We start from the raw sequence: 25,383 nt of genomic DNA on the forward strand, positions 1-25,383 counted from the left end.
TGAATGATGACTCATTAACTATCAATGGGTCCTGGCATTCTAGGACTTCCCAGTTGTTAGCTCAGTGTATTCTTTACTAAATCGTTTAATGAAAACACTGACATGTATAATGAATCTGGCACCTCCCATGATACACATGCAACTTTTGTAATAATAATAAGACACACATTTGCACAATTACATAAAATACTGCGACTTGAAAATGTGGAGGCTGGGCGCAGAGGCTCACGCCTGTAATCCTAGCACTTTGGGAGGCTGAGGCAAGCGGATCACTTAAGGTGAAGAGCTCGAGTCCAACTGGCTGACATGGTGAAACCCTGTCTCTACAAAAAACACAAAAATTAGCTGGGCATGGTGGCAGGCACCTTTAATCCTAGCTACTTGAGGGGCTGAGGCAGGAGAATCACTTGAACCTGGGAAGCGGAGGTTGTAGTGATCCGAGATGGTGCCACTGCACTCCAGCATGGGTGACAGAGCGAGAAGAAGAAGAAAAAAAACAAGCAAATCAGAAAGGTTATGTTGAAAATTAAGCTCCAGTTCCTGAGGTTTCTATTAAATAGTTACACATTTAAATATACTAATATATAATAAGCACATACTATTAAAAGCACAAAAATAGTTATATTTAAGAAGTCAGTATAATTATTTGCTATATAAGCCCTAAATGGAGTAAATATACTTTTTAATTTTATTTTACTTTATGTATTTATTTATTTATTTATTTAGGCCAGGATGGTCTTGATCTCCTGACCTCGTGATCCACCCGCCTCAGCCTCCCAAAGTTCTGGGATTACAGGTGTGAGCCACCGTGCCCGGCCGTAAGCATACTTTAGATTTTAGTCACCACAGTTTCGACCTTTAAAGTTTAATTTACAAGAAATGCATATATTTATAAAGACACACACACACATATCTCACACACACACACAAATTAAATACACATTAGAATGATGCAGGAAAACAATGTGATTAAAATGTCTGTGAAACGTACTTATCTCAGAATTGAAACTTATCATCATTTAGTCTAAATACACAGATGAGAACACAGACTCCTCAATTTTAGGATTTAGCTCACACAAAATCAGAATCACTGTGCTGACTGTGGTGAGTCAGGGATGAGGAAGATCTCAGCAATCTCTTGGATTCAGTGTCTATGCTGGCTCAAGTTAACATTTGCTTTGGAGAAACTAAGTTATTTGACCAAAACAAGTAGGAGATAAACATTTTTTTTCTTTTTCTTTTCTTTTCTTTTTTTTTTAGAAGGAGTCTCACTCTGTTGCCCAGGTTGGAGTACAGTGGTGTGATCTCAGCTGACTTGCAACCTCTACCTCCCAGGTTCAAGCGATTCTCATGCCTCAGTCTCCTGAGTAGGTGGGGTTACAGGCGCCCACCACCACGCCCAGCTAATTTTTGTATTTTTAGTAGAGATGGGGTTTCACTATGTTGGCTAGGCTGGCCTTGAACACCTGACCTCATGATCTTCCTGCCTTGGTCTCCCAAAGTGCTACGATTACAGGCGTAAAAACAATGTTTTTGTAAGTGCTCAAGTAGAATAATACTACCGGTAACAGATTTATAGGCACTCTAGAAAAAGATGTTTTTGGAGCTCAAAGTTCTAAACTTTGTCTTGTTACCATTTATTATGTGACTAGAAAAGTCATTAACCTCTGATCCTTAGTCTCTTCATTTATAAAATCAGAATAATGACACCTGCTGTACTTATATTTCCTTGTAGTTATAAATTAAACTACTGCACTAGTACTATTATTACTAGTACTATTATTACTAATTACTATTATAATCACTAATAATATTAATTTCACCAATAACTGAAGCTTTCTATATACCGAACTTTGTGACTTACTTTTCATACCTCATAGCTATATCAAAACCTTCTCAATAGTCCTGTCAGGTAACTATTCTGATTTTCTTCTCATCTCAGAGTGATTAAATAACTTGCCAGAAGTCACACAGCTATTAAGAGCTTGCATGGAAATTTATATCCAGATCTGACTCCACATTTCATTTTAGATCCATTATATCTTGTTTTCTCTGATGTATTATATGTATATTCATATACAATATCAACATATAATACATATTATCTCTATAACATAGATATATTATTCATTTTATATACACACAGACATACACTTATGCTGTGAATTCTGAAATGCAATACCAAGGCTCTCTTTCATTATTTTTTTAATGTCAAAGCCTAATGAATAAAACAAAGTAGGTATTTAATCAACATTTGGGGAAAATAAACTGATAGAAGAGACGTAAAGGTAACTAAGATAATTTTGAGTGAACTGTTCATTAACAAGTGTGTCAGCAATAACAGTGGCTATTTAAATCCTCCTCATCTTCAATATTATGTCATTAAAAATTACTCTTTAGAAGACACATATTGTATGACACTACTTATATGTGGAAGATTTTTTAAAAAGTTGAATTCATAAACAGAGAGGAATGGTGGCTGCCAGAGGCTGGGGTGTCAGAGAAAAGAGGAGATACTGGTCAAAGGGTACAAATTTGCAGATCGAAGAAGAATAAATTCTGAGGACCTAATATATAGCAAGGTGACTACAGTTAACAATACTGTACTGTATACCTGAAATTTGAAATTTGCTAAGAGTGTAGAACTTCTGCATTCTCACACACAAAAAAGACAACTATGTAAGGTGATGAATGTATTAATTAATTGTGGTAAACATTTCACTATGTACATGTATGTTAAATCAGCACATATACTTTAAATATATAAAGTTTAATGTGTCAATTAGACATCAATGAAGCTGAAAAAATTATTCTATGAAAAAAATACATGGATTTTTTTTTCAATTGTTTAGGTTCAATTCTAGGTACAAAGTTGACTGATAGAAAAGCAGCTATTTTCAATAAACGAGGGCTGCAATCTAACCCTATGGTCCAGGTAAAAAGAGAGAGAAAAGATTCATTTAAAAATCATATATGAGTTCTATTTTTCAAAGGATGAACATATTACCTTCCAAATTTAAATCGTCTAAAAAGCTATTCTGTCATTTCCTATCAAAACAAGATAACAATACTTGCCATATTTCCCTTGACTTTGTGTAATGATGATGATGATAATCAAGTAGTGACGTTCAAAAAGAACAACTTTTTTTTTGCAGAGTTCAGAAGGGTGCAGGAGGTATTAGAAAAGATGCACAGAGGTCTTATATCTCATCAAAGCATGAATTTCCAACTCTTTAAATCACTCCATTCACTGCCCTAATCTCCCAAAGAGCATTCAGCTGAATGAAAAGCTGCTGACATTCATGCCAGTTCACAGCTAGAATGACACGGCTGGGGGACAGGAGACGCTGCAGTTTCCATTATCCATTGAACACCTTGGCAATTCTTATTTCATCCTGTGAATGTGATACTTACTCTTGTACTGCTCTGGCTATGGAAAGGGCCGTAGATCCAGTTTCATTAACGCTATCTAAGGTCACATTTGGCAGGTCATCATCATCACTGTCACTTTTACTTTGTCTGGGAGATAGGCCTCGGGGGTCCATTTGTGCTGGGGAGAAAAGGCATATATAATGAATTAAAATCAGTGCGCAGAAAGTTAACCTTGTCCTGGACCAACATCAAGCATGGAACTTCTCTTCTGTGCATATCAAGCAAACGGAATTCTTTAGACATCACAGGAATTACTGAAAGCTCCACATTTTATGTTCTGAGTACTTATTCTTTTCCCCTTCATTGGATTTACAAAACCTATACCAGCTCTCTAGAGTTTCAGGGTATGATTATAGAATAGAAACTATAAAATCCACAATATTACCAACTCCTGAGTGGTCAAAAGCTGATTACGTAGCTCCTGAGCCACTGTTCAACCCTCTGGTTTCTCCTCCTCCTTGCTTCCGCTGCCAGAGCTCTAGCCATTTCACTGCTCATTAGCACTCTCCCTGGAAGGTAGAGAGCATGCGGAAAGGAGATATTAGTTGCTTATAGCTCTCATAATAAGATAAAAGAAGAACAGGGTTTGCGTGACTAAAAGAAAGTATACATACTTTTCTTACTTCAGTGAATCACTGTTTCCAAGTTCATTACGACTATAAGGTGGGATTTGAAGGCATAAAAATGGCAGAAGTGGTAGCATTTTAGAAATCTTGTTTATATGTGCTAACAGTGCTCCTGAACTCTATCCTGATTTTATTTTTCAAAAAGCCACTTCCAGATATGATTCTTCTCCCACCGTGAATTTGCCAAAGCAGGAAATGGCACAATGTTCTGACCCCTGATGGCCAAGATTATCAGATCCTTGGGATGCTGTCAACATACCTTAACACATATTTTTAAAAATTAGATTTCATTTCCACCCCCTTTTCCCTATGAATAGATTTAGCAACCACTGCCCAGAATTTCTATCAGCCCTCGCTTCGAGCACAAACTAGGCATATCTTTTCAATGAAAAGTACCACATGAGCTACACACCCACACTGTTAAATGTATGGCTGCCTAAGAGTTCTAAAACCACCACTGCTTGTGGGGGAAGGCAAAATGCAAGTGAAATCATGGTCACAATGACATTTGGGTACATTTCATAATTTCATTTTTTTTTTGTCTCAAATCAGTTTTTTTGGTTACTGTATATCATACATTACATTGAACCACGTGGAATTGCTGAGAATGCACCATTTTTACCCACTAAATGGCAACTTCAAATGATTGTGTCTACTATTTACAGTCTGGCTAGAAAAACTATATCTAGACAGTTTCAACATATTTCATTACATTTCTAACTACACTTGGTTAGGAAAGAACTTACATCTAGTCAACCTCGTGTGCACCCGTGTATTTGACACACATCCTGCCTATAAATATACCAAAATGTGCTTTGCACAATGGAAGTGTTTGGTAAATACTAAATTTAAAAGAAGATAATTCAAATAATATAAAGTAGTGGTCTTCAACCAAGGGCAAATTTGCCTCCCAAGAGACACCTGGCAACATGCAGAGACATTACTGTTTGTCACAACTTGCAGTGGGGAGCAGGGACGGTGCTACTGGCATCTAGTTGGCAGAGGCTAAGGATATTGCTAGACATTCCACCATGCACAGGACAGTCAGCCCCTCACAGCAAAGAATGAACCAGTTCAAAATGGCAGAAGTACCTAGGTTGATGAACTGATCTAGAGATTTAAGAGTTTGTACATATAAAGGTATCACAGTTTATGACCTTCAGCTCCTATGCAACTATGCTCTCATTTCAACATTGCTAACAAGGAAATTGTCACACACCAGATTATCCATATTTTCTGGCCTTGTCTTACAAAACAACAACAACAACAACAAACAACAATTAACTGTCATATGACTCTCTACCTCCTCAAATGTTAGGAATTAGGCAATAATATTCATTAAGAGCTTTTGAATATTTTCTTTGTACAACCAGCTATGAGACAAAAAGACTGTTAATTTGCCATCTGATCTCTGGAGGAGTTCCACTAGAAGAGGGATGTTGGAGAAACCGTGGGGCAAAGCAACCAGTTCCATCACCATCTGGTAACAGGGAGCTTAACTACTCAGTCACTGGAAGGGCACTTGAAGGAACCGTATCACTTAAGATTTATTTTGGCTGTAGGCAACAGAAATTGGCTTGGGCTAACTTATATTAAAAGGAATGTACTGGAAAGATAATGAGCAGCTGACAGAATGGAAGGTCAAGATGAACAACCAACACTAAAAGAACGTAGGATCCAGGAATGACTTTGTGTAATAATATGAATTCAGTTAGGAATTCATAGATAGCTTCTTTGGGGGCAATCCTGTTCTAGAATGATTCATTTAACAGTCATTCCAACTATTCAAAGCCAGCCAAGAAAAATGAATATCAGATCTATCTAAGCTTCCAAATCACATATTGTGTGGTGCTGCATATACCTGTAAATGTCAACAATTTAACATTTAAAGTTGTTGAAACATCATGCACTGCGACGCCTTTGCCAAGGTACCAAATTTGCAAACAGCCAAGAAAAAAGAAAATATTCTGATAGTCCCATTTTGTCTAAGACAACTAGAGCTCTTATAGTAAATAATACAACTCAAGGAAGATAGAGGCAGTTAACCATGAGCAATCTGGCTCTGAAAGTTAAAGTCTAATTGTATGAAAGATTCCAAAACCTTGCGTGAGAGTTGTTACATGATCATCTAATTATGTTATGTTTATATCTTAATGAAAGTTTAAAATATGTTAAATATGATATCTTTTTGATGTACTTTTCAGGAGCATAATTGAGGATTTCTTTCCAATATTTTCAATAAATATTATGAAATACATCTGCTACCATCATGCTGCGAAACTCTTTTTACCCATACCTTCAGCCAAGCTGAGGAAGTAATTAGAAAGGCTTTTCAAAATCTGCATTGCTGATTAGGTCAGATGATTAGCTTATCTACATACTTGCATAATTCCACTCTATTTTTATTAAATGTAGAATAGGGACATCAACCCTAGTTAACCTCCATCAGTCTTTGAGCATCTCAGCCCATTTAGGAAGGACTGATTCTCTGGGGTGCCCATTTAAAGACCAAAGAAAGTTACCTGGACACCAGAAACAAAAAAATATCAACTTCTGTAAGTAAGAGAACAGGAGGTGATCTATAAACACCTGAAAAAAATTTACACTGAAGATTGTATTGCTCTTTAATGAAGAAGGGATCAGACAGTTTTGGGTAACGCAGCCACTGCTGGTAGAGGTGTCATTCCTCAGAGTTGGAGGTGTTCTGGAATCCTATGTGAGTTTCATTCCATGTGTCAAAATCCTGGGGAGAAAATTTCAGAACCCAACACCTGAAGTTCAACTGATTTACTTTGATTTTCAAATACTCCCCTATGGTAGATTGTTACTGTAATGATCCCTCCAATAAATCATGTCTGTCTGTATCCATGCCCTGATGTGGCCACTTCTCAACAATGACTCTGGGCTTGGCTCTAAGACTTGATGTGATCAACGGGACATTAGCAAATGTGACACAAGTAGAGGCTTGAAAAGAGCTTGTACCTTGGGTTTCCCCTTTTCTCTTGCTGTTTTTAGAACCTAGTCACCTTGTGAAGAAGCCCGGGAGAGTCTATAAGAGACATGCTGCTCAGCAGGCAGCCAATCCCACTGCGAGCCATGTCAGTGAGCCATTTTAGACCCACCAGCTACATTACAGTCGCCAGATGACTACACCATGAGTGACCCCAGGTGAGACCTGCTTAAAAACTTTCTGGCTAAACGCATGCCACATTTCTGACTCACAGAATTTTGAGCAAATAAAATACCTGCTGTTTTAGGCGGGGTGCAGTGGCTCACACCACTGTATTCCCAGCATCTTAGGAGGCTGAGGCAGGAGGCCTGCTTGAGCCCAGGAGTTTGAGACCAGCCCAGACAATGTAGTGAGACCCCACCTCTACAAGAAATTAAAAAAAATAGCAGAGTGTGGTGGCACATGCCTGTAGTCCCAGCTACTTGGGAGGCTGAGGTGAGAGGATCACTGGAGCCCAGGAGGTTGAGGCTCCAGTGAGCTATGATCGCACCACTGCACTCCAGGCCTGAGCAACGGAGATCCTGTCTCAAACAAAACAAAACAAAACAAAACAAAACAAAACAGCAAAACAAAAAAAAAAAGAAAAAGAAAGAAAAGAAAAAAGAAAAAGAAAAAGAAAAAGAAAAGAAAGAAAAAGACAAGACTTGCTATTTTATTCTACTAAATTTTAGGGTGAGTTGTAGGGCAGCAATAAAAAGTCAATGCACCAGGTTATTCTCCCAGCTCCTTCTAGAGATTTCCTAGCAATGATGTAGATGAACTACAACTACAATTAGTTAGCCTACAACAATATTAAACTGAATTAAGTTTGGCCTAAAGCTGCCTCTATACATGTTTTAAGTTTGGCATAAAGTTTCTTCTGTACATAGTGAACTGTAACCTAACTTGATGTGGAAACAGACCGTAACCTTCTCTTGCAACAAGTAGCTGAGTTTCGGTCAATCAAAGGTGGCCAACTGTTGAAACCAGATTCAATTAAGGCATATGCTGCGTTTTAACCAATTGAGCTGTCTCTGTACCTCACTTCCATTTTCTGTATGTCACCTCCTTTTCTCTGGCTATAAATATAATCTGCACATGCAGTAGGGTGAAGCATTCTGAACATTTCTGGTCCAGACTGTTGTCTGATTCTGGAATCAAATTAAAGCCAATTAAGGTCTGCAAAATTAGATTTACTTTTTTTTTTTTTTGGAATCAAGACCCATGCATTCATGTGTCCTATTTGACATTTCTTCTTCTTTTTTTAATTATACTTTACGTTCTAGGTACTTTTAACAACGTTCTTCTTTATTCTCCTCCCAAGAGCCAACCTTGTTCTAGTGACATAAAAGCTACCTACTGCATTCTACATCATTTACTTTTCAATTCAAAATTTTCAAATGTATTTACAGGTGCTTCGGCTTTTGACGTATCTTCTTTGATCCTTCAGTATTGCGCAGCTAAGGTTCTTCTTGGGCCCTAAGGCGACATTTAGTTATGATGAACAACACTTATTTATTTATTTACTTATTTTTCAGATGGATTCTCACTCTGTCACCTAGGCTGGAGTGCAGTGGTGCGACCTTGGCTCACTGCATCCTCCGCCTCCAGATTAAAGTGATTCTCCTGCCTCGGCCTCCCAAGTAGCTGGGATTAGAGGTGTGAGCCACTGCGCTGGCCGAACACTTTTTCAGCTCTTCTCCTTAGCTGAGACTTGATAGGATGCTCATATGGGTGGGTTCTCCCTGGCGTATAGTCACTCAAAGGTATATTTCATGTTTTTTCTCTTCAACTCACATGAGACATTTAAACTTTGCTTGTGTCCTCCCCTCGTGTAACAGTAGACTGACACAGATGCAGGGGACACTAATTCATTCTCACCTCCCCTCACCCCAGCGTGCGTGCTGTCTAAAGACCAGTCTTCTAATTTCTGTTGAAGTAAACCTGCCTATGCACCCACTCCTAAGGAAAAGTTGCAATATTAAACGTGTACAACACAACAATCTAAGAACATACACGAAAGCTTACAGACTAACATTTCCTAACAGGAATGAATCCCAGAAGCAGATACTGAATCTCTTCACCTCCACATGCCAGAACTGGAGAGGAGAGGGCCGGACATAGATGGAAGGTGTGAGGTGGCTGCCCAGGCAGGGGCCACAGGGCTGATGGGCCTCTTTTCTCCCTGTTTTAGCCACTGACAGGCTCCCTGCTACCTGCAGATGCCCTAATTGTTCGCCTTGCCAAGGCTGAAACGTGTCCCAGTTAGAGAAACCCCGGTTTCCAGGAGAGCTGCTGCTTTATTCTAGAAAGGAGGGCAGAGGAGGAGTGCGGGAAAAGGGAAAAATGAATGTTTGGGGAGGAATGTTTGGGAAAATTCATAGTATCAGTGGGTAGAAGAATCCTCCTCCAACACATTCTAGGCAGAAATTGTTCCAAAAAAGGAGGGTCATGAAGCTTCTTCAGTATAAAAACATGGCTCTGGCTTCAGGGAACATGGGATGACTTCTGGCCCTGTCATTTGCAAGCATCTGACCTTGGGTAATGATTTTGCACCGAGAATCTTCAGTTTCTTCTCCTGCTACTGCTGCTCTAAGGAGTAAAGATAATATATGCAAAGCATTTAGTCCCAGCCTGACTCTTAGTAGTCAATCATCATTCTGTTTTACCCTGACAGTAAATTTACTGCTTCTTCACTCATTCCCTTATATAACACTCCTTCTAAATCTCTCACCATCTCCTGGACTATTCAAATTAGGCAGTTTTCTTTTTACACGTACCTAAACTGAAAATATCATTACAGAGGCGGAACACATATTGGATAATACATAAAACTACTACTTCTTTACATCGCTTATATATTTAGTCAACAGATATTTATTGAACACCTATGAGGTAGCAAGCAGTCTTCCGGCTACTGGAGAAACAAGAGTGAACAAGGCAGATTAAAATTCCTGCTCTCACACTGCAGAGATACAGATCATTAACAAAAAAGAAAAAGATATACTATGTCAGATAGTAAGTGCCATATAGAAAAATGAAGCAGGAAAGTAGATGGGGTTGCTTAGTGGCAGCTGGACCATTTTTGAGATGGTGGCCAGGAAAGGCCACATGGAGAAGAAGATACTTGAGCAACGGCTTGAAGGAATTGAGCGAAAGAAGCTTGCAGGTGAGGGTTTCTGGGTTTTGTTTGTGGGGTGAGGGGCATTCCAGGCAGAGAAGATAACAGGTGCAAAGGTGATAAGGTAGGAACATGTTTCCTGTGCCTGAGGACTTGCAAGGAAGCTGTGGCTGGAACCAATACAGGGAACTGAATGAGGACAGAGAGAGGAGGCAGAGGAGGTCATGCAGAGTACAGAGGGCCTTCGAGGGTGACAGAGGCTTTTCAGTTTTGCTTTGGGTGAGAAGGGAAGTCATTGGAGGGTACTGAGCAGAAGGATGACATGATAGAAAACTGTGTCATTTGATAGGATCCCTCTGGCTATCTGTGCCTGGAGCATAGGGGGATTCAGCTGGAGCCACACACATAGGAATCATCTATGACGTTAATACTCTCTAAAAACAACACTAGCTTTTTTCTCTTTGGTCGCCTCATGCTGGCTGCACACACAGTCAATTAAAACTCAGGACTTTGTTACATCAAGGTCTATGTGGCGCGCCCTTCCTAATATATTTGTACAACTGATATTCTGACTTCATTTGGTTTCAGAATATCAGTTGTTCAAACAGACTATTTTCCTAGCACATCAAGACAGATAGTGAGAGAAACATTCATGAGTAAATAAAGCTTGACTCAAAGGACGGTGAACTCCAAGATTAGAAATAGCTCTCCAGAGTCCCATTTTGCTTACTAATGCTTCGATGATGCCTTGTTTCTTGTTTCCTTTACTTCTGCTACTGCTAATGCCTCTATAGAGCAGCAACTGTGATGGCCATAACCCCAGATGACTATTTAAAATTTCAATCAGTTATGTAAATCTTGGGATGTTGGTACTGTGTAGATATAATATGCAATTTACTCATTTTTCCCCCAATTTTTGTCTGTGCACTTGACAGTGTAATGGCTTCTGCTACCGTTATATTAAAAAATAACCTCATAACGTTCTTATAATTCCCTAGTGCAAGGTCCACTTCTCAGTTGTAACGCTGTTGGACCTCTCTACAGTTTTCAAGACTGTTGGTTATTCCTTTTCACTTCCATTTCTGGCTTCTTCTTAAAAATTTCATCTCCCTTGGCCTCGGGGATAGGCAAACTAAGCCCTGTGGGCCCTGCCACCTATCTTTGTAATTAAAGTTTTATTTGGCCATGGTCGTTTACTTCATATCTGGCACCTTTAGTGCTACAACAGCAGGACTGAGTCATTGTCACAGAAACTGTAGGTCTGGTTATAAAATAATATCTGGCTTTAGAAAAAGTATTTGCCAACTGAAATACATTATTCTCTTGGGTCTTTGTCTCTCTCTGGTTATCTATCCTTCTAACCTCTTCATCTCCTTTCTGCATACCCCTAAGTGTTAGCAGCTGCCCTAGATTTCGCTACCTATTATTTTCTGTCACCTCTTTATTGGTGAGCTTCTCAGCAATTCCACAGAGTTCCATAATTTCCCCAGTTTCAGTTGCTATCTCAGAGGGGATAAATACCAAATCAGCATTCTCAGCTCTGACCTCTTCCCTAAACACCAGTCTCATTTCCAGCATCGTACTGTACTGACTAGTATTCCTCAAAAAACCATTTCAAACACAAGTCCTATTCTTTCTCCTGGTTTCTGAGTTTCAACTGAGAGATCCTTTTCCCAGTTACCCAGGTTCCAGAGTTTCCTTCATTTCATTTGTGCCCCTCATTAAATCGGTTGCTAAGTGCTCTTGCTTTTACCCAATGATTATTTTCTTTTCCCACTGCTTCTCATCGACTTTCTCAAAGTCCTGTTGAACACACTGTCCCATGTAGCATTTCTCTGGTAACTGAATGCATGCAGGGCTTTCCTTAAGACATTCTTTACTTAGAAATCCTTGACTTTTCCCCACCATCTACCAAACACAGTTCAGCAGCCCTCCACATCCTACAACTCATTTTCCACTGGGAACAACGATGAGTCTTACCCCCGAAGCCCCTGAATCCGGCTTTATCTGGCCATTTCCTTCCATTCACAATTCTGCCAACAAAACCTACCCTTCCTACAGAGTAATACCTTCATGGCCCTTCTTTTCATTCTCTAACTAAACGATCTCTCCTTTTTAAAGGATACCCATGCTTTGGTATTTATATATTTTCATGGCATTTTTGCACTTTTCATTTTGAATTATAGTTAGGCATATACTTATTTTCTATCTCCAATTATCCTGTTTACTCCTTGAGAGGGGAGATCACGTCAATTACACTCCCTTGTACACAGTAAAATGTAATGTTTACTGATGAAGATGATGCTAATAAATGCAGATCTCTACAGAAAATGATCACAGTAATTCCCAGCTGGTGAGAGATTCTGCAATATAATGATACAAGTGTCTAGCTCACATTTCATTTAAAAAATTACATTCTGACTTACATTCTAATATTAACATTTGTGAGGGAAAAGTCACAATCATTAAATTTCTATTATTCTCTGAAGTCTTAGATTATATTTTTGGTTTGGGATGACATGGGAAGGAAAACGTTCATAATTTTTATTCACTTTTCAGCTAAATTCCATTTAACGGGCTTTCCTTTCCTTTCAGGAAATCATTTTAAACACTACTAAATACCTCTCACTTCTATCACATGAATTACTGCTTAGAAACTAACATGAAGGAATTTCATCCTTTATCCTAGTTTAGGCTGGGTGTGGTGGGCTCATGCCTGTAATTCTACTACTGTGGGAGGCCCAGGCTAGAAGATCGCTTGAGCCTAGGAATTCAAGACCAGACTGGGTCACAAAGTGAGACTCCATCTCTATTAAAAAAAATAATAAAATATAACTTAAAAATTCATATTTTTTGAAATCACAACAGCTAGTAGAGCTTAATTTTTCTAAAGAATCATGACTAAAACTACTTTTCTTGTTTATAAAAAGAAAATGAATAGAGATTTACAATTGTCTTGTTTCCTGAAAGTATGTCTTAGAGCATAGAAGGCTTTTGTGATTTCTGAAAGTTCATAAAATTTTCCATTAATAATAGGCTTTTCCACTGTGTGTGCTTCCACTAACTCTAGAGTTGGCCATGAGCCCTGAACTCTAGGAGCCCTTTGAGATACCACCACATCACTATTCCCCTTAACCTTTGCCTTTTGTTCATTCATTATAACTGCTCCAAACCAAAGTCAATCAGCTCAAACTGATTTATTCAAAACTGAAACCACTATAGGCAGAGATGTAAAATAATAATAAAGTGATTTTGTGGTACACACATATAGGGAACAATGAGATCACCAAACTCATTTTCATCTGCAATGTACAGAGAAGGTTTTAGGCATTAATCCACGGCCATTTTATTCACTTTTCTTATTTCCCTTCGTTGGTCTGTTGCCCCATCTGTGTTTTCCAGTTTGTGTGCTGAGTAAAATGGAATCTTTCAAGGCAGATTAAAATCTGTTATAATAATTTTAAGTACCACCAAATCACAGCCCTAGTCTTAGGTACTTTAAATATAAGAAATACTTAAAAAAAAAAAAGAGCACAAAATCCACCTTGACTTTAAGTCTGCTTCTATATCAACTACGGTATATACAGCTAGATAGCATGTAAATGATTTACGGTGGAAGGGTTCTCTGCTAGTTTCAAAGTTAAAAAGTTAAAAAAGCAAGGGGTGGGGCAGAGACATACAGAACTATTGTGCCACATTGAGAATCAGTGTTGCTGTCTCCCTTCAATTAGTATGCTCCCCGTGCCTCATTTTAGAGTATACTTAAACCTGCAAGGTTAAAGATAAGTCTTGATACATAATCATGATTGAATTCCTTTTAGAAGCAGAGTAGACATTCTTGAAAATATGGTCTAAGACCATCAAAAATCCTCAAAATTGAGAATTATTTATATACATGCTGTTGGACCTTTCTATAGCTTTCAAGGTTTGGTTATCCCTCTTCATTTGTAGTTCTGGCCTCTTCTTCTTCTTTTTTTTCTTCTTTTTTTTTTTGAGACAGAGTTTCGCTTTGGTTGCCCAGGCTGGAGTGCAATGGCGCAATCTTGGCTCACTGCAACCTCTGCCTCCCAGGTTCAAGCTATTCTCCTGTCTCAGCCTCCTGAGTAGCTGGGATTACAGGCGCCCACCACTACACCCGGCTAATTTTTATATTTCTAGTAGAGACAGGGTTTAATCTTATTGGGAAGGCTGACCTTGAACTCCTGACCTCAGGTGATCCACCTGCCTCGGACTCCAAAGTGCTGGTGTTACAGGTGTGAGCCACTACAGCTGGCCTGGCCTCTTCTTAAAAACTCTCCTCTCCCGGCTTCAGGGATGGACACATTTGTCCCTACACCCTGAACACGTTTCCATCAAGAATTACATATTTCTTGTGTACATCTTCACATCACATTAAAAAAAAAAACACTATGAGAGTTTTCTTTCACATTTGATCGATGATAAACACGTTTACACAAAGGAACATTTCCACCCACACTTCACAAGAGTTACTGTACGGGCCACAGGCAGAGAACACAAAGCACCATTGAGATGAGCCCAGCAGTTGTGCAGTCGCACTCATAAACTGACCCCCCAGTGCATATGATTCTAACTTGGAACTTAAATATAAGCACTACATAACAGACTTCTGGGACACTGAGGAAAGCAGATATCTTAGATGTTGTATCATCTGTGAATGTCTCCTCTGCTAAAATCATAAAATATAATTTTTCTTTTTGAGAATAAAATTAAGTGCTGACTCTTCACTTCCCCAGTGCATTCCTCAGGATTGTCCCATCCTATGGTGAATGCTGTCACTATTCAAAAATGACCTGAATATCTTTGAGCCAAAAGAACAGTATTACTATATTTTTTTGCTGTGTTTCAATCTTGGTTGAAGGACATATTTGTTCATGTCTTCATCTTACACAAACTCCAAAGAGAAAAATGTACTCTGTAAAATTGGACGAAAGGTATTTTCCACATTAATTCTGTTTGGTGTTGCTTTTACAAGAAAGAACAATTCCATTAGGGTGCATCAACCTGTTAGAAACACAGGTTTCTAATTTCAAGCTAGGCACAGTGGCTCACACTTGGAATCCCAGCACTTTGGGAGGCTGAAGCAGGTGCATCACCTGAGGTCAGGAGTTCGAGACCAGCCTGGCCAACATGGTGAAACCCCATCTCTACTAAAAATACAAAAATTAGCCAGGTGTGGTGGCGCACACCTGTAATCCCAGCTATTTGGGAGGCTGAAGCAGGAGAATCGGTTGAACCCAGGAGGCAGAGGTTGCAGTGCACTGAGATCGCACCATTGCATTCCAGTCTGGGCAACAAGAGTGAAACTCTGCCTCAAAAAAAAAAAAAATGTATTCTCTCTGTTTTGGAGTTTGTTAAAGAGATGTTATTTCCATATTTTGTAACACTGCTCCCCTTCTGCCCCTGTTATGATAAATTGTCTAGTCTCTGTGAAGGCTGGTGAGGTTTCCACCAACTAGAAATGGTATGACTTCCCTGGGCTTCAGTTATGGCCACTGCATTGGAGTTTGTTTGGTCAGACCCCTTCCCAAGCCCAGGAACTTAAGCCTCTGACTTGTTCAGGGAGGTGGCGGGGCGGTATCTCCGGAAATGACTCTTGAAGAACAAGATCAAAGTTAAAATTCTGTCTCAAGACAGGCCAGGTACAGCAAGTGAGAACACTGCTATAGTACATACTACAACACCAAGAGAGCACAGGAGTTACACACTAGTCTCTTTTCTGCTTTCCCAACTTTAAACTGGGCTTACACTAACTTCTTTAGAAAGCCCATTTTGGTTTTGTGAAAAGAGACACTTTCTGAAAAAGATAAGAGCTATGACAGAGGATGAGGTCTTGGGCTTTGCCAGGCAAATTACTGATAAATTGCATGGTACTTAAGGTTGTTGTGTGTAGTTGTTTCACAAATAGAAAGGTTGGATACTGTCTTTTGTAATGTAAGTAAAACAGATTTTCTACTGAAAAAAACAGTGAAATTCACACTGCTCTAATAATATGTATTCTAAACATCATCTGGCCTTGATTTCCTTGACCAAAGATGCCAGGTTACCTCCGCTCTAAGCACCTGCTGTCCCTGAGGCTAGCTGAGATCTGAGAGCCAGGGTGTCTCATTACACCCCAGCCAAATCCATCTGTTAATAAGAGAGTAGCTAAGCTTTCTATGTGCCTGCCACATTTAAGCTATCAAATAAGACGTCAGGGGCCAAATCAATTCTTCAACATTTTTATTTTTCTCATTCCTGAAAGGAGAACTCCCTAAATCTTGAAAATCATTTCTTTCCACTGTTTCTCAAATCCAACTATCCTTCATATAAAAGAAAATATAAACAGCCACTTAACATAGGGTCTAGTACTTGCTCCCTCATTAACTTGCTTATAAACTTGTTACTTACAGATTTTCTTTCGTGCCAAGTCATTTCTCAGTTAAGAAATCCCAGGCTTGCATATAATGGCTATTTATTTTCCCAAAAGATTCAAAATATCTAAACATTTCATGGTATTTCCTTTAGATCATTAAGTTAAATATCACAGAAAGAGCTGAAAGCTCCTCTGTATTTTTTAAATTCCTATTTTGTTTCCTTCTTCCATAGTATTCTGGTGTAGATCCTTCCTACTCATATTTTTAGCCCTTAACTACATGTATATCCATGAACAATACCTACAGTTTTGCTCTTTTTAAAATGGCATATAACAATATCATATCTACACACACACACACACACACACACACACACATACATATATATTTTGAGACAGGGTCTCACTCTGTCACCCAAGCTGTAGTGCAGTGACATGATCTCGGCTCACTGTAGACTTGACCTCCCAGGCTCAAGTGATCTTGCCATCTCAGCCTCCAGAATAGCTGGGACTGCAGACATGGGCCATCATGCCTGGCTAACTTTTGTATTTTTTGTACAGATGGGGTTTTACTGCACTGCCTAGACTGATCTTGAACTCCTGGCCTTAAGTGATCTGCCCAACTTGGCCTCCCAAAGCACAAGGATTACAGGCATGAGCCTTCACAACTGGCCAACAATATGATATTTCTATTTGATTTTTTCATTTAACATTGTATTTTTGAGATTTATTCATACTCTTTCATTTAATAGTAAAAGATTCCATTTTCTAAATGGAGCAGTATTATTTATTCATTTAGTGATGAAAAATTAATTTGTTAAAAATATTCACTATTACAAATGCTGCTGTAACTTTCTTCCTAGTATACATCTGAAAATTATGGGGTGCCCATATCAATTTTACCAAATATTGCCAAATTGATCTCCAAAGTTGTTGAATCAATTTACACTCCCATTGGTATGTGAATACCCACATTTCCCCATCCTGTTGTAAGACTTAGTATTTCCAGATATTAAAATTTTTCAGAAGTCTAAAATTATGCCATGTTGTCAATTCTGCTCCCAAACACTAGATTGAGAATGCTATAACTATCCAAGGAACACTCCCACCTTCCCCATTTATCATTTGGTCCAGAATTTTTTATTTTTATTTTTATTTTGAGATGGAGTCTCATTCTGTCACCCAGACTGTAGTGCAATGGTGCAATCTTGGCTCACTGTCACCCAGGCCTCCCGGGTTCAAGTGATTCTTCTGCCTCAGCCTCCCAAGTAGCTGGGATTACAGGCGCTCGCCACCACAGTCGGCTAATTTTGTATTTTCATTAGAGACAGGGTTCCACCATGTTGGCCGGGCTGGTCTCAAACTCCTGACCTAAAGTGATCTGCCTGCCTCAGCCTCCCAAAGTGCTGGGAATACAAGCATGAGTCACTGTGTCCGGCCCATCCAGAATTTTGGTGCATGTTTTACTATCAAGAGTTAATTGAAAGTTATCTTCATGCATATATTTATCTATATTTTTCAAACCAGTTCTAAGCTGTCCTTTCCTTTTTGGTTTTTCTGTTTGCAAAAGTATATTCTTTATGAGTCTTTTCAGCATAAGACTCGTATGTGTGGGCAGTAAGCTCGTAGTCAATGTATGTACAATTTTTTTTTTTAAATTTCACTCGATGGAATTTTATTTCAGCCCAGTACAGAATTTCAGGATCTTTCAACCCATTGAGGAGCCTATTGCATTGCTTTCCAGCATCTGTTGTGGCTCAAAGTCTTTATTCTTACATTCCTTTGCAGCTAAGCTTTTAAGGTTTTCTTTAGGGAACTCATGCTTGACAATTTCACTGCACTATATCTAGATATGAGTTGATTTTTACTGAGTTTGTCTACAATCTAAGATTCATAATCTCCCTTAATTTTCCCAAATTCCAAGACATCTCTCTAAATGTTGCGTTCTATCTATTCCAATAAATGTCATTTTAGATATACGTTGGAATACTTCAACCAATGTCTCTTAACTTTTCTTTCACGCTTTTGTCAGCTTTTCTACTTGTGCCAGAACAATAACCTGGGCATTATCCTAGATTTATCCTTTCCTTTATCCTTGACATCCAACTTGCCAACAAGTTCTATCACATTTCCATTCACACTGCCCTGCCCAGGCTCTCAGGAATTCTCACCTGGCTTCCTGAAATAGTCTCCTAACTTGTCTCCCTCCCTCTATTTTCAATACATTCAACCTTTCATGCCCCAAATTTTAGTGTTACCATGTTAACTCCCATCTACTTCCAAGTCTCCTGTGCTTCCCTGTAGAGTTCAGTAAATAACTTCTTAGCTCGGCACAGAAGGCCTGTGATAACTACATACATGAATACTGCCCTTAAGCTTCATTTCCATTTCTTTTAAGTACTTTTGAACAATACTAACCTATCTACTCATTGAATCTATCTACCAGGATACAGTATACCTTTTTGTATTTCCAAGACTGCATTTTCAAAAACTGCCCTTCCTTTCCTCCATTGTTACATAGAGAATGTAACTAATACTTTCTTCTGAGAAACAGCCTTCTCCTGGAGTGATAACCACACCTCACCGCCAACCAATACCACCACCCAGTGTACTGCCCATCTTCCTCTGCAATCCACCTCTGTGGGCCTGGGTTCACTGGAATAACAGAGCTCGTCTCACTGTGGCTTTTTAGTCTGCTTTATCCATTTGACTATGAACGTATTGTGAGTACTGTATGTTGTGCATGTGGTTAAATCATGAATGTGTATTAATCACATGAATAAGTGAATGGAAAGAAATACACTGCACAATTCCTGGGTAAAGCAAAAGGTTGAAAAATTGGAGATTAAAATTTAAAAAAGAAATCTTAATTTTTGAATCTGGCAGGCCAAATTTTATTTAGTTTTGACAGATGAGTCAGAGAGCAACAAACAAAATAAATCAATATGAAAATCAACATCCCTGTTGAAATAATAAAGATCTTTTTCTCACGGAGATATTGCAAGATAGGGAATAAAATCCAAGACTTTTATAACGTCAACCAGGTTCATTTGCTATATAAAGTTCTAGGTGGTATCATTTTTTAATAAAAATATATACATGTCCACATATATCTGTCTCTGTATATGTGCATTTATATTTATATATAGATGCATAAATAAAGTCTAGTACCAAGTTCTTCTCGGAGCATATTCTAACATGCCCGGGTATCAGATGGACACTGCATTTTGAAACTTACAAATACGCAAGGTCTCTGCAAATTCTGACTGCCTGAACAATAACAACTGGCTGGATTACTGACTGAATAGTAATAATATGGCTTAGCCCACCTATATCTTTTCTGGAATAAGGTATGGAATGAATAAATAACGCTAAAAAAGTCTGTGGTGGCTTACTCTTGCTATTAAGGATGATTGCATTCTCAACGTTCATCGTAATTATAAATATAGAACACAATACTGAAAAATAGTTATGAACCATTCAGTGGCTTATTTAGACTTGCAAATGGACAAAACTGTAATCCTCTGTTTATACCAGATCACACAAAATTATATAGTTAAAACTAGTGTAAGTTATGATTGAGAGGAGGTTTATTTTAAGTATGAGGGACTTATCACCGTGACTATTAAAGTAATCACAATTGGCCAAGAAAGGCAAGAAATGTGCTTGTTAATAGTTGCATTAGTTGCAAGGTGGATAATGAGATAATAAAACACATAATTGGAGGTTATACTATCTTGATTACTGTAGATTATACCAATGGGCACAATAATGCCACTAAGTAGTGAATCACCAGTGAGCGCTCATTTGTTAGATGTTAAATGGATAATGATCTACTTTAACAATGACTTCCAGAATGTGCTAGAAAATACTTCCTACGACATACCATGATACCAAGACATTCTGGACAGCACGCAAGATCTTTTACTCTTTGATAAACTTAATGAATAATGGAGAACTACAAAAACAGAAAAGATACTATATGGCTCTGAAAAGACACTGAAACAAAAACTGGAAGATGCCAGATTTTACTATGAAGCTATTCTCCATAACCAAACACACACTTTATTGAATTTAGTTTCCAATTTTGAAGAAGGCATTTCTGAACATCTGCTATATAAGCTTGGATAATTCTAAAACTGTAATGTTATAATGATCATTAGCTATTGGCTAGTGCTCAGAATTTTATTGAACTCATTAATCTAAGAAAAATAAATATAATTATAACAGTAATAATAAATGTTGGCCATGTCTTTAATAGTTTCCCCTTGTGTTTTCCAGAAAATTACTACTACCACGACGAGGCAAGAAAGAACAGGCGTGTCTGTGTTGTATATGTCTTTCTAACCAATTCCCTGATCAAAAGAGCTTCAGGCAGGGGCCAGACATGTCTAAAAATGACATGGATGTCGTTCTCTGAAACTCAGTGAACCACACTTTGACAAAATTTCCCTACACCTAGAAATGTTAACCTACAGCTTAAGGCTGTTGTTTTTCAGGCTGCAGGATGCTAAAGAAATGAAAATACATGATACAGTACTATAATTTCAATATTTAGCAACATGGAATTACCTCATGCAATTCATACACACACACACGTATTCACTTATTTACATATATAATAGATTTCAAACATAATAAATTTTAATCCTTGTCAAAAAACTAAATGATTTAAAAACATAATGCCACCTAATTTGAGGAACTATGGAATTGGATATTTAAAACTGACACATTCTCAGCGGGCGCCTGTGGTCCCAGCTACTCGGGAGGCTGAGGCAGGAGAATGGTGTAAACCCGGGAGGTGGAGCTTGCAGTGAGCTGAGATCCGGCCACTGCACTCCAGCCTGGGCGACAGAGCCACTCAGTCTCAAAAAAAAAACAAAAAAAAACCTGACACATTCTCTAGATAATTAAGGCATACTTTTTAAAGCATCAAGCCTAAGTACAGCAAAATGGCTATGGAGTATTTAAAAATTCTGATTTAATTCAAGGCTCTACCACTTTTAAGCTGTGCCCTTATAAGTGGTACAGAAAGTTACGTGAGTCTTAGTTTTCTCAATGCAAAAGACTGACAATAATATCTATATGTTGGTTACTGTTGGGCTTACAGATAACACATGTAAAGCAGAAAGAATGTAAAAGCATTCAATAAAGGTTATTTAATATTATTTAAATGATTTTTAATAAACATATTTACAAGATTTATTTCATACTTTGCTGCCTTTTTCAAATAGACTGATGATAATTTAACTTTTCTTTCATTACTAATGGTCATTATTTCAAAAGCAATTATTACGCTGTAATAAAGTATTCTCTCCAAGGACTAACGCGCCGTGTTAGCCCGTTTGTTCCCATCCAGAAAGACCTTGCTGCAATTATTCAAGTTCTTATTTTAATAATAATTTTGACATCTTATTTGCTGGCTGCCACTTTTTTACCCTCAGTGCCCCTACAGATAAAGGGAGTTTCCTAATTTGCGAAGGGAATTGGCAGAAGAGAATCTCAGGAGGTATTCAGCATCTATAAACTGGTAATGCAAAATCAGTAGATCTATTTTCTTTCAGTAACGAAATCTACAGAAAGAGAAGTGCTACAAAATTTTGTGGCTATTGGGCATCCATAAAAATCTACTGAGAAGACATTTTGGAGAACCCAATTTATAAAAATGACGATTGAGAAGTATTCCTATCACTTATTTTTCTTTGCATTTTTATTTGCTATTCTCTACTTATGGGGTTAGAAAATTATATTCACAAATAATATAACAAATATATCCAAGCCAAGAGTTAAAATGCTTTGAAAGAGGGAGGATCTTTCCTATAAGTAACACAGAGTACATATGATGTAGGCAACATATTTTGTATCATATGCAGTACCTGCGTGGGAGGGGACCTCGTGGGCTACTTTCCAGTACAAGCACAGTATTCTCCATTTTTTGTGTGCCCTGCATTCTCTACCCTCATTATTTACTCTTTTCCTGGTCTGAAACACTCCTACCTACTTTGAGTACCAAAGCTTTACGCTTCTCCAACTTTCGCCTCAAATGGCACCTACTCTCCCTTCATTATAACGTAAGACTTCCTCCAGAGTCTAGTTCATGTTCTTTGGAGATTTACAACCTAGGCCTCTAGAAGGTTTCCTCTGTTTAAAAGGTCTCTCTGTTTACAGAGGACTGATTTACAACATTCACATCTGACAAAGGCCACACTGGAGATGATTAGGGAGCCCTTGGATTTAGCACAGAAGAGACAAAAAAGCAATCAAGAATTGAAAATCCCCTCCAAACACCAAATACTGGAAACAATCCACACAAAGCTCTTTTAGATTTGTGCTGCGGTTTACTTAATACACTTTTAAGATCAGAGATCTGAGGAGGGAAACCAAATCTTCATTTTATGGATGCAACAAATGGGCCCACCATGGTAAATACATCATTTACTCTTTCTCTCAGAGAGATATTTAACTCTGTAGTACAAATAAAAATAGCAAAGTAGTATTTCCCTTCTATTTAAGGTTTGTTAAAGGAAATTCATGCTTTTAAAATGTTCTACAAACACCAAAAACTGATTGCATCATTATCAGCTTTTAAATCAAAACAGCTTGCTATCTGGTAAGGACAGGAGAAATGGTCGATTTATTTCATAAAACTTTATGTACAAAGAGACACTGTCTATGAACTTAATGGAGAGAATATAGAGTCTGGAGAGGTAATTTTTATTACAATTTATAGTGGGATTACCCATACTCCACAGTTTTCAGATTTTATGGCACCATGATGCTGATGCAGTTAACTGCAGTGGGGTAGGAGGCATAATTTGTTTCACCCTGACTGGGAAATGAAATTGGCATTACTATTATATAAGAAATCTGGCAGATTCTATTAATTGCCTGGATCCAATCAAAGCTATTAGTTATCCTAGTTTCACAGGTAAAATATTTTACCTGAGAGTAAAAGAATAAATAAGAACTGACTACAATTTTCACACAGCAATATCTTCGTATTAAGACTGTTTGGAAGCCCTAAGAATATTTCTTACCCTCAGGGGTTCATTCCAGAAACTACTAAAACCTGAATCACATCAAGTATAAGGTACCACAAAACATTATTCTTTAATATTAAGTACTGCAAAACAAAACAACTTGGGAAACAGCAGAAACAACGTATTCAAGAATACCAGACAACTACAGATTGACATACTGCAGCAAGAGCTTTGGTGATGTTATTCATTCATTCTGCACTTAAAGAGTGTTTATTGTGTGACAGATGTTGGGTAAGGCAGTAAGGCAATGAGAAAAGATGATGTGTGTGTGTTTGTGGGGCCGGGGGTGGTGTATGAATTGCCTTACAGTTTGGTATATACTGTTTCAGAAAAGAAGGCATTTGAACCAGCTCTTTTGTCAGAGAAAGAAAAGGCCTCCCTTTGCTTTCTACATGGATAAAGGTAGAATGTCACCTGAAGGGCCATGCAACATGGCTGGGACGTGAGACGTATTTGGTGGAATAGCAACAGACTGAGATGGACGGGGAGTATGTGAGGTAGATGTGAGGATGTGCAGAGGCTTGCTGGTTACGTGTTATGTTTTGGCAGCCTTCTACTTCACCATGGGAAGGTTTCTTCTATGGTCAAGGTTTAGGACTGCACGTCTATACTGGCCACAGCATTCCTAAGCATCTCCCACAAAACACTGCTCCTGCAGTGTTTCCTCCATTAATGCATTCATTTCTTCATCCATCTCTTCAATAAAACACTTACTAGTGTCAAACACAATGTTGGGGAAATATTAGCTAATAAGGATGAAATGGTACTTTCATGGAGCTTAAGTTTTAGTGTAGAATTCTGGGAGACCCCCCGCCACCAACACACACACACACAATTTCTTTATTTTAGAAATGAGGATTTATAACAATATAAACCACATTATATAAGCACCACAGTTCTCAGCAGAGGAGCTTATTCTTACTATAGGTTACCCAAGTCCCACTAGATCTTTCTCCCCAAAGAACTGAGAAACCCATATACCTACCAAAGTATTACGCTTCTTCTAATTCTACCGTGCTCCTACTGATTCCTAAGACCCTAGTATTTGAAAAGGCAGTTTAATCTGATGAATTCTCCAAGGGCTATTCCTAGTTCTTTCAGTTTTACTAAGTTTCTATATTCTGTTATCCTGAACTCTTTCTGTCCCAAGACATAACTGTCCATTGTATTTATTTTTATTTTATTTTATTTATTTTATTTTTTTGAGATGGAGTCTCATTCTGTTTCCTATGCCAGGGTGCAGTGGTATGATCTCAGCTCACTGCAACCTTTGCCTTTAGGGTTCAAGCGATACCTGTGCCTCAGCCTCCCGAGTAACTGAGATTACAAGGCCTATGCCACCATGCCCAGCTAATTTTTGTATTTTTAGTAGAGACGAGGTTTCGCCAGGTTGGCCAGGCTGGTCTTGAACTTCTGACCTCAAGTGATCTGCCCACCTCTGCCTCCCAAAGTGCTGAAATTACAGGTGTGAGCCACTATGCCTGGCCCATTTTAATTTTATTTTCTCTCTATGACATTCTAGGGCACTGGTATCCTTGCTCAGCGGGTTCACCTCTCAGCAAAACTTCCTAGTAGCACACAAGTTGGCATACATATGCTTCCATTTAGCCAACAAACCTAATCCATAGTTTTAAAAAACACTAAGCACTGATACACAGAACACGGCATTTTTATTTCCACTAAATACAGTCATATGCAAATGTCCAGTATGGGAGGTGGGATAAGAAGTTAAGCCTTTTTATTTATTTATTTATTTTAGCTCAAATCAAATATAGTCCTAAAAAATTTTCATACGCTTGAGC

At 38.3% G+C, this 25,383-nt stretch overlaps 1 protein-coding gene across 1 annotated transcript in view; it reads right to left on the minus strand.

The window, feature by feature from the left end:
* Window positions 1-25,383, minus strand: part of KLF12 (KLF transcription factor 12) — a gene marked incomplete at its 5' end in the record, with an annotated part of 257,074 nt that overhangs the window by 125,592 nt on the left and 106,099 nt on the right. The window contains 1 exon segment of the mRNA NM_001258129.1: window positions 3,415-3,550. Within this exon segment, the coding sequence (NP_001245058.1) occupies window positions 3,415-3,550 (136 nt within the window).

The sequence above is a fragment of the Macaca mulatta genome, chromosome 17 (assembly GCF_049350105.2).
Source record: "Macaca mulatta isolate MMU2019108-1 chromosome 17, T2T-MMU8v2.0, whole genome shotgun sequence".
In the NCBI taxonomy this organism is placed as follows: Eukaryota; Metazoa; Chordata; class Mammalia; order Primates; family Cercopithecidae; genus Macaca; species Macaca mulatta.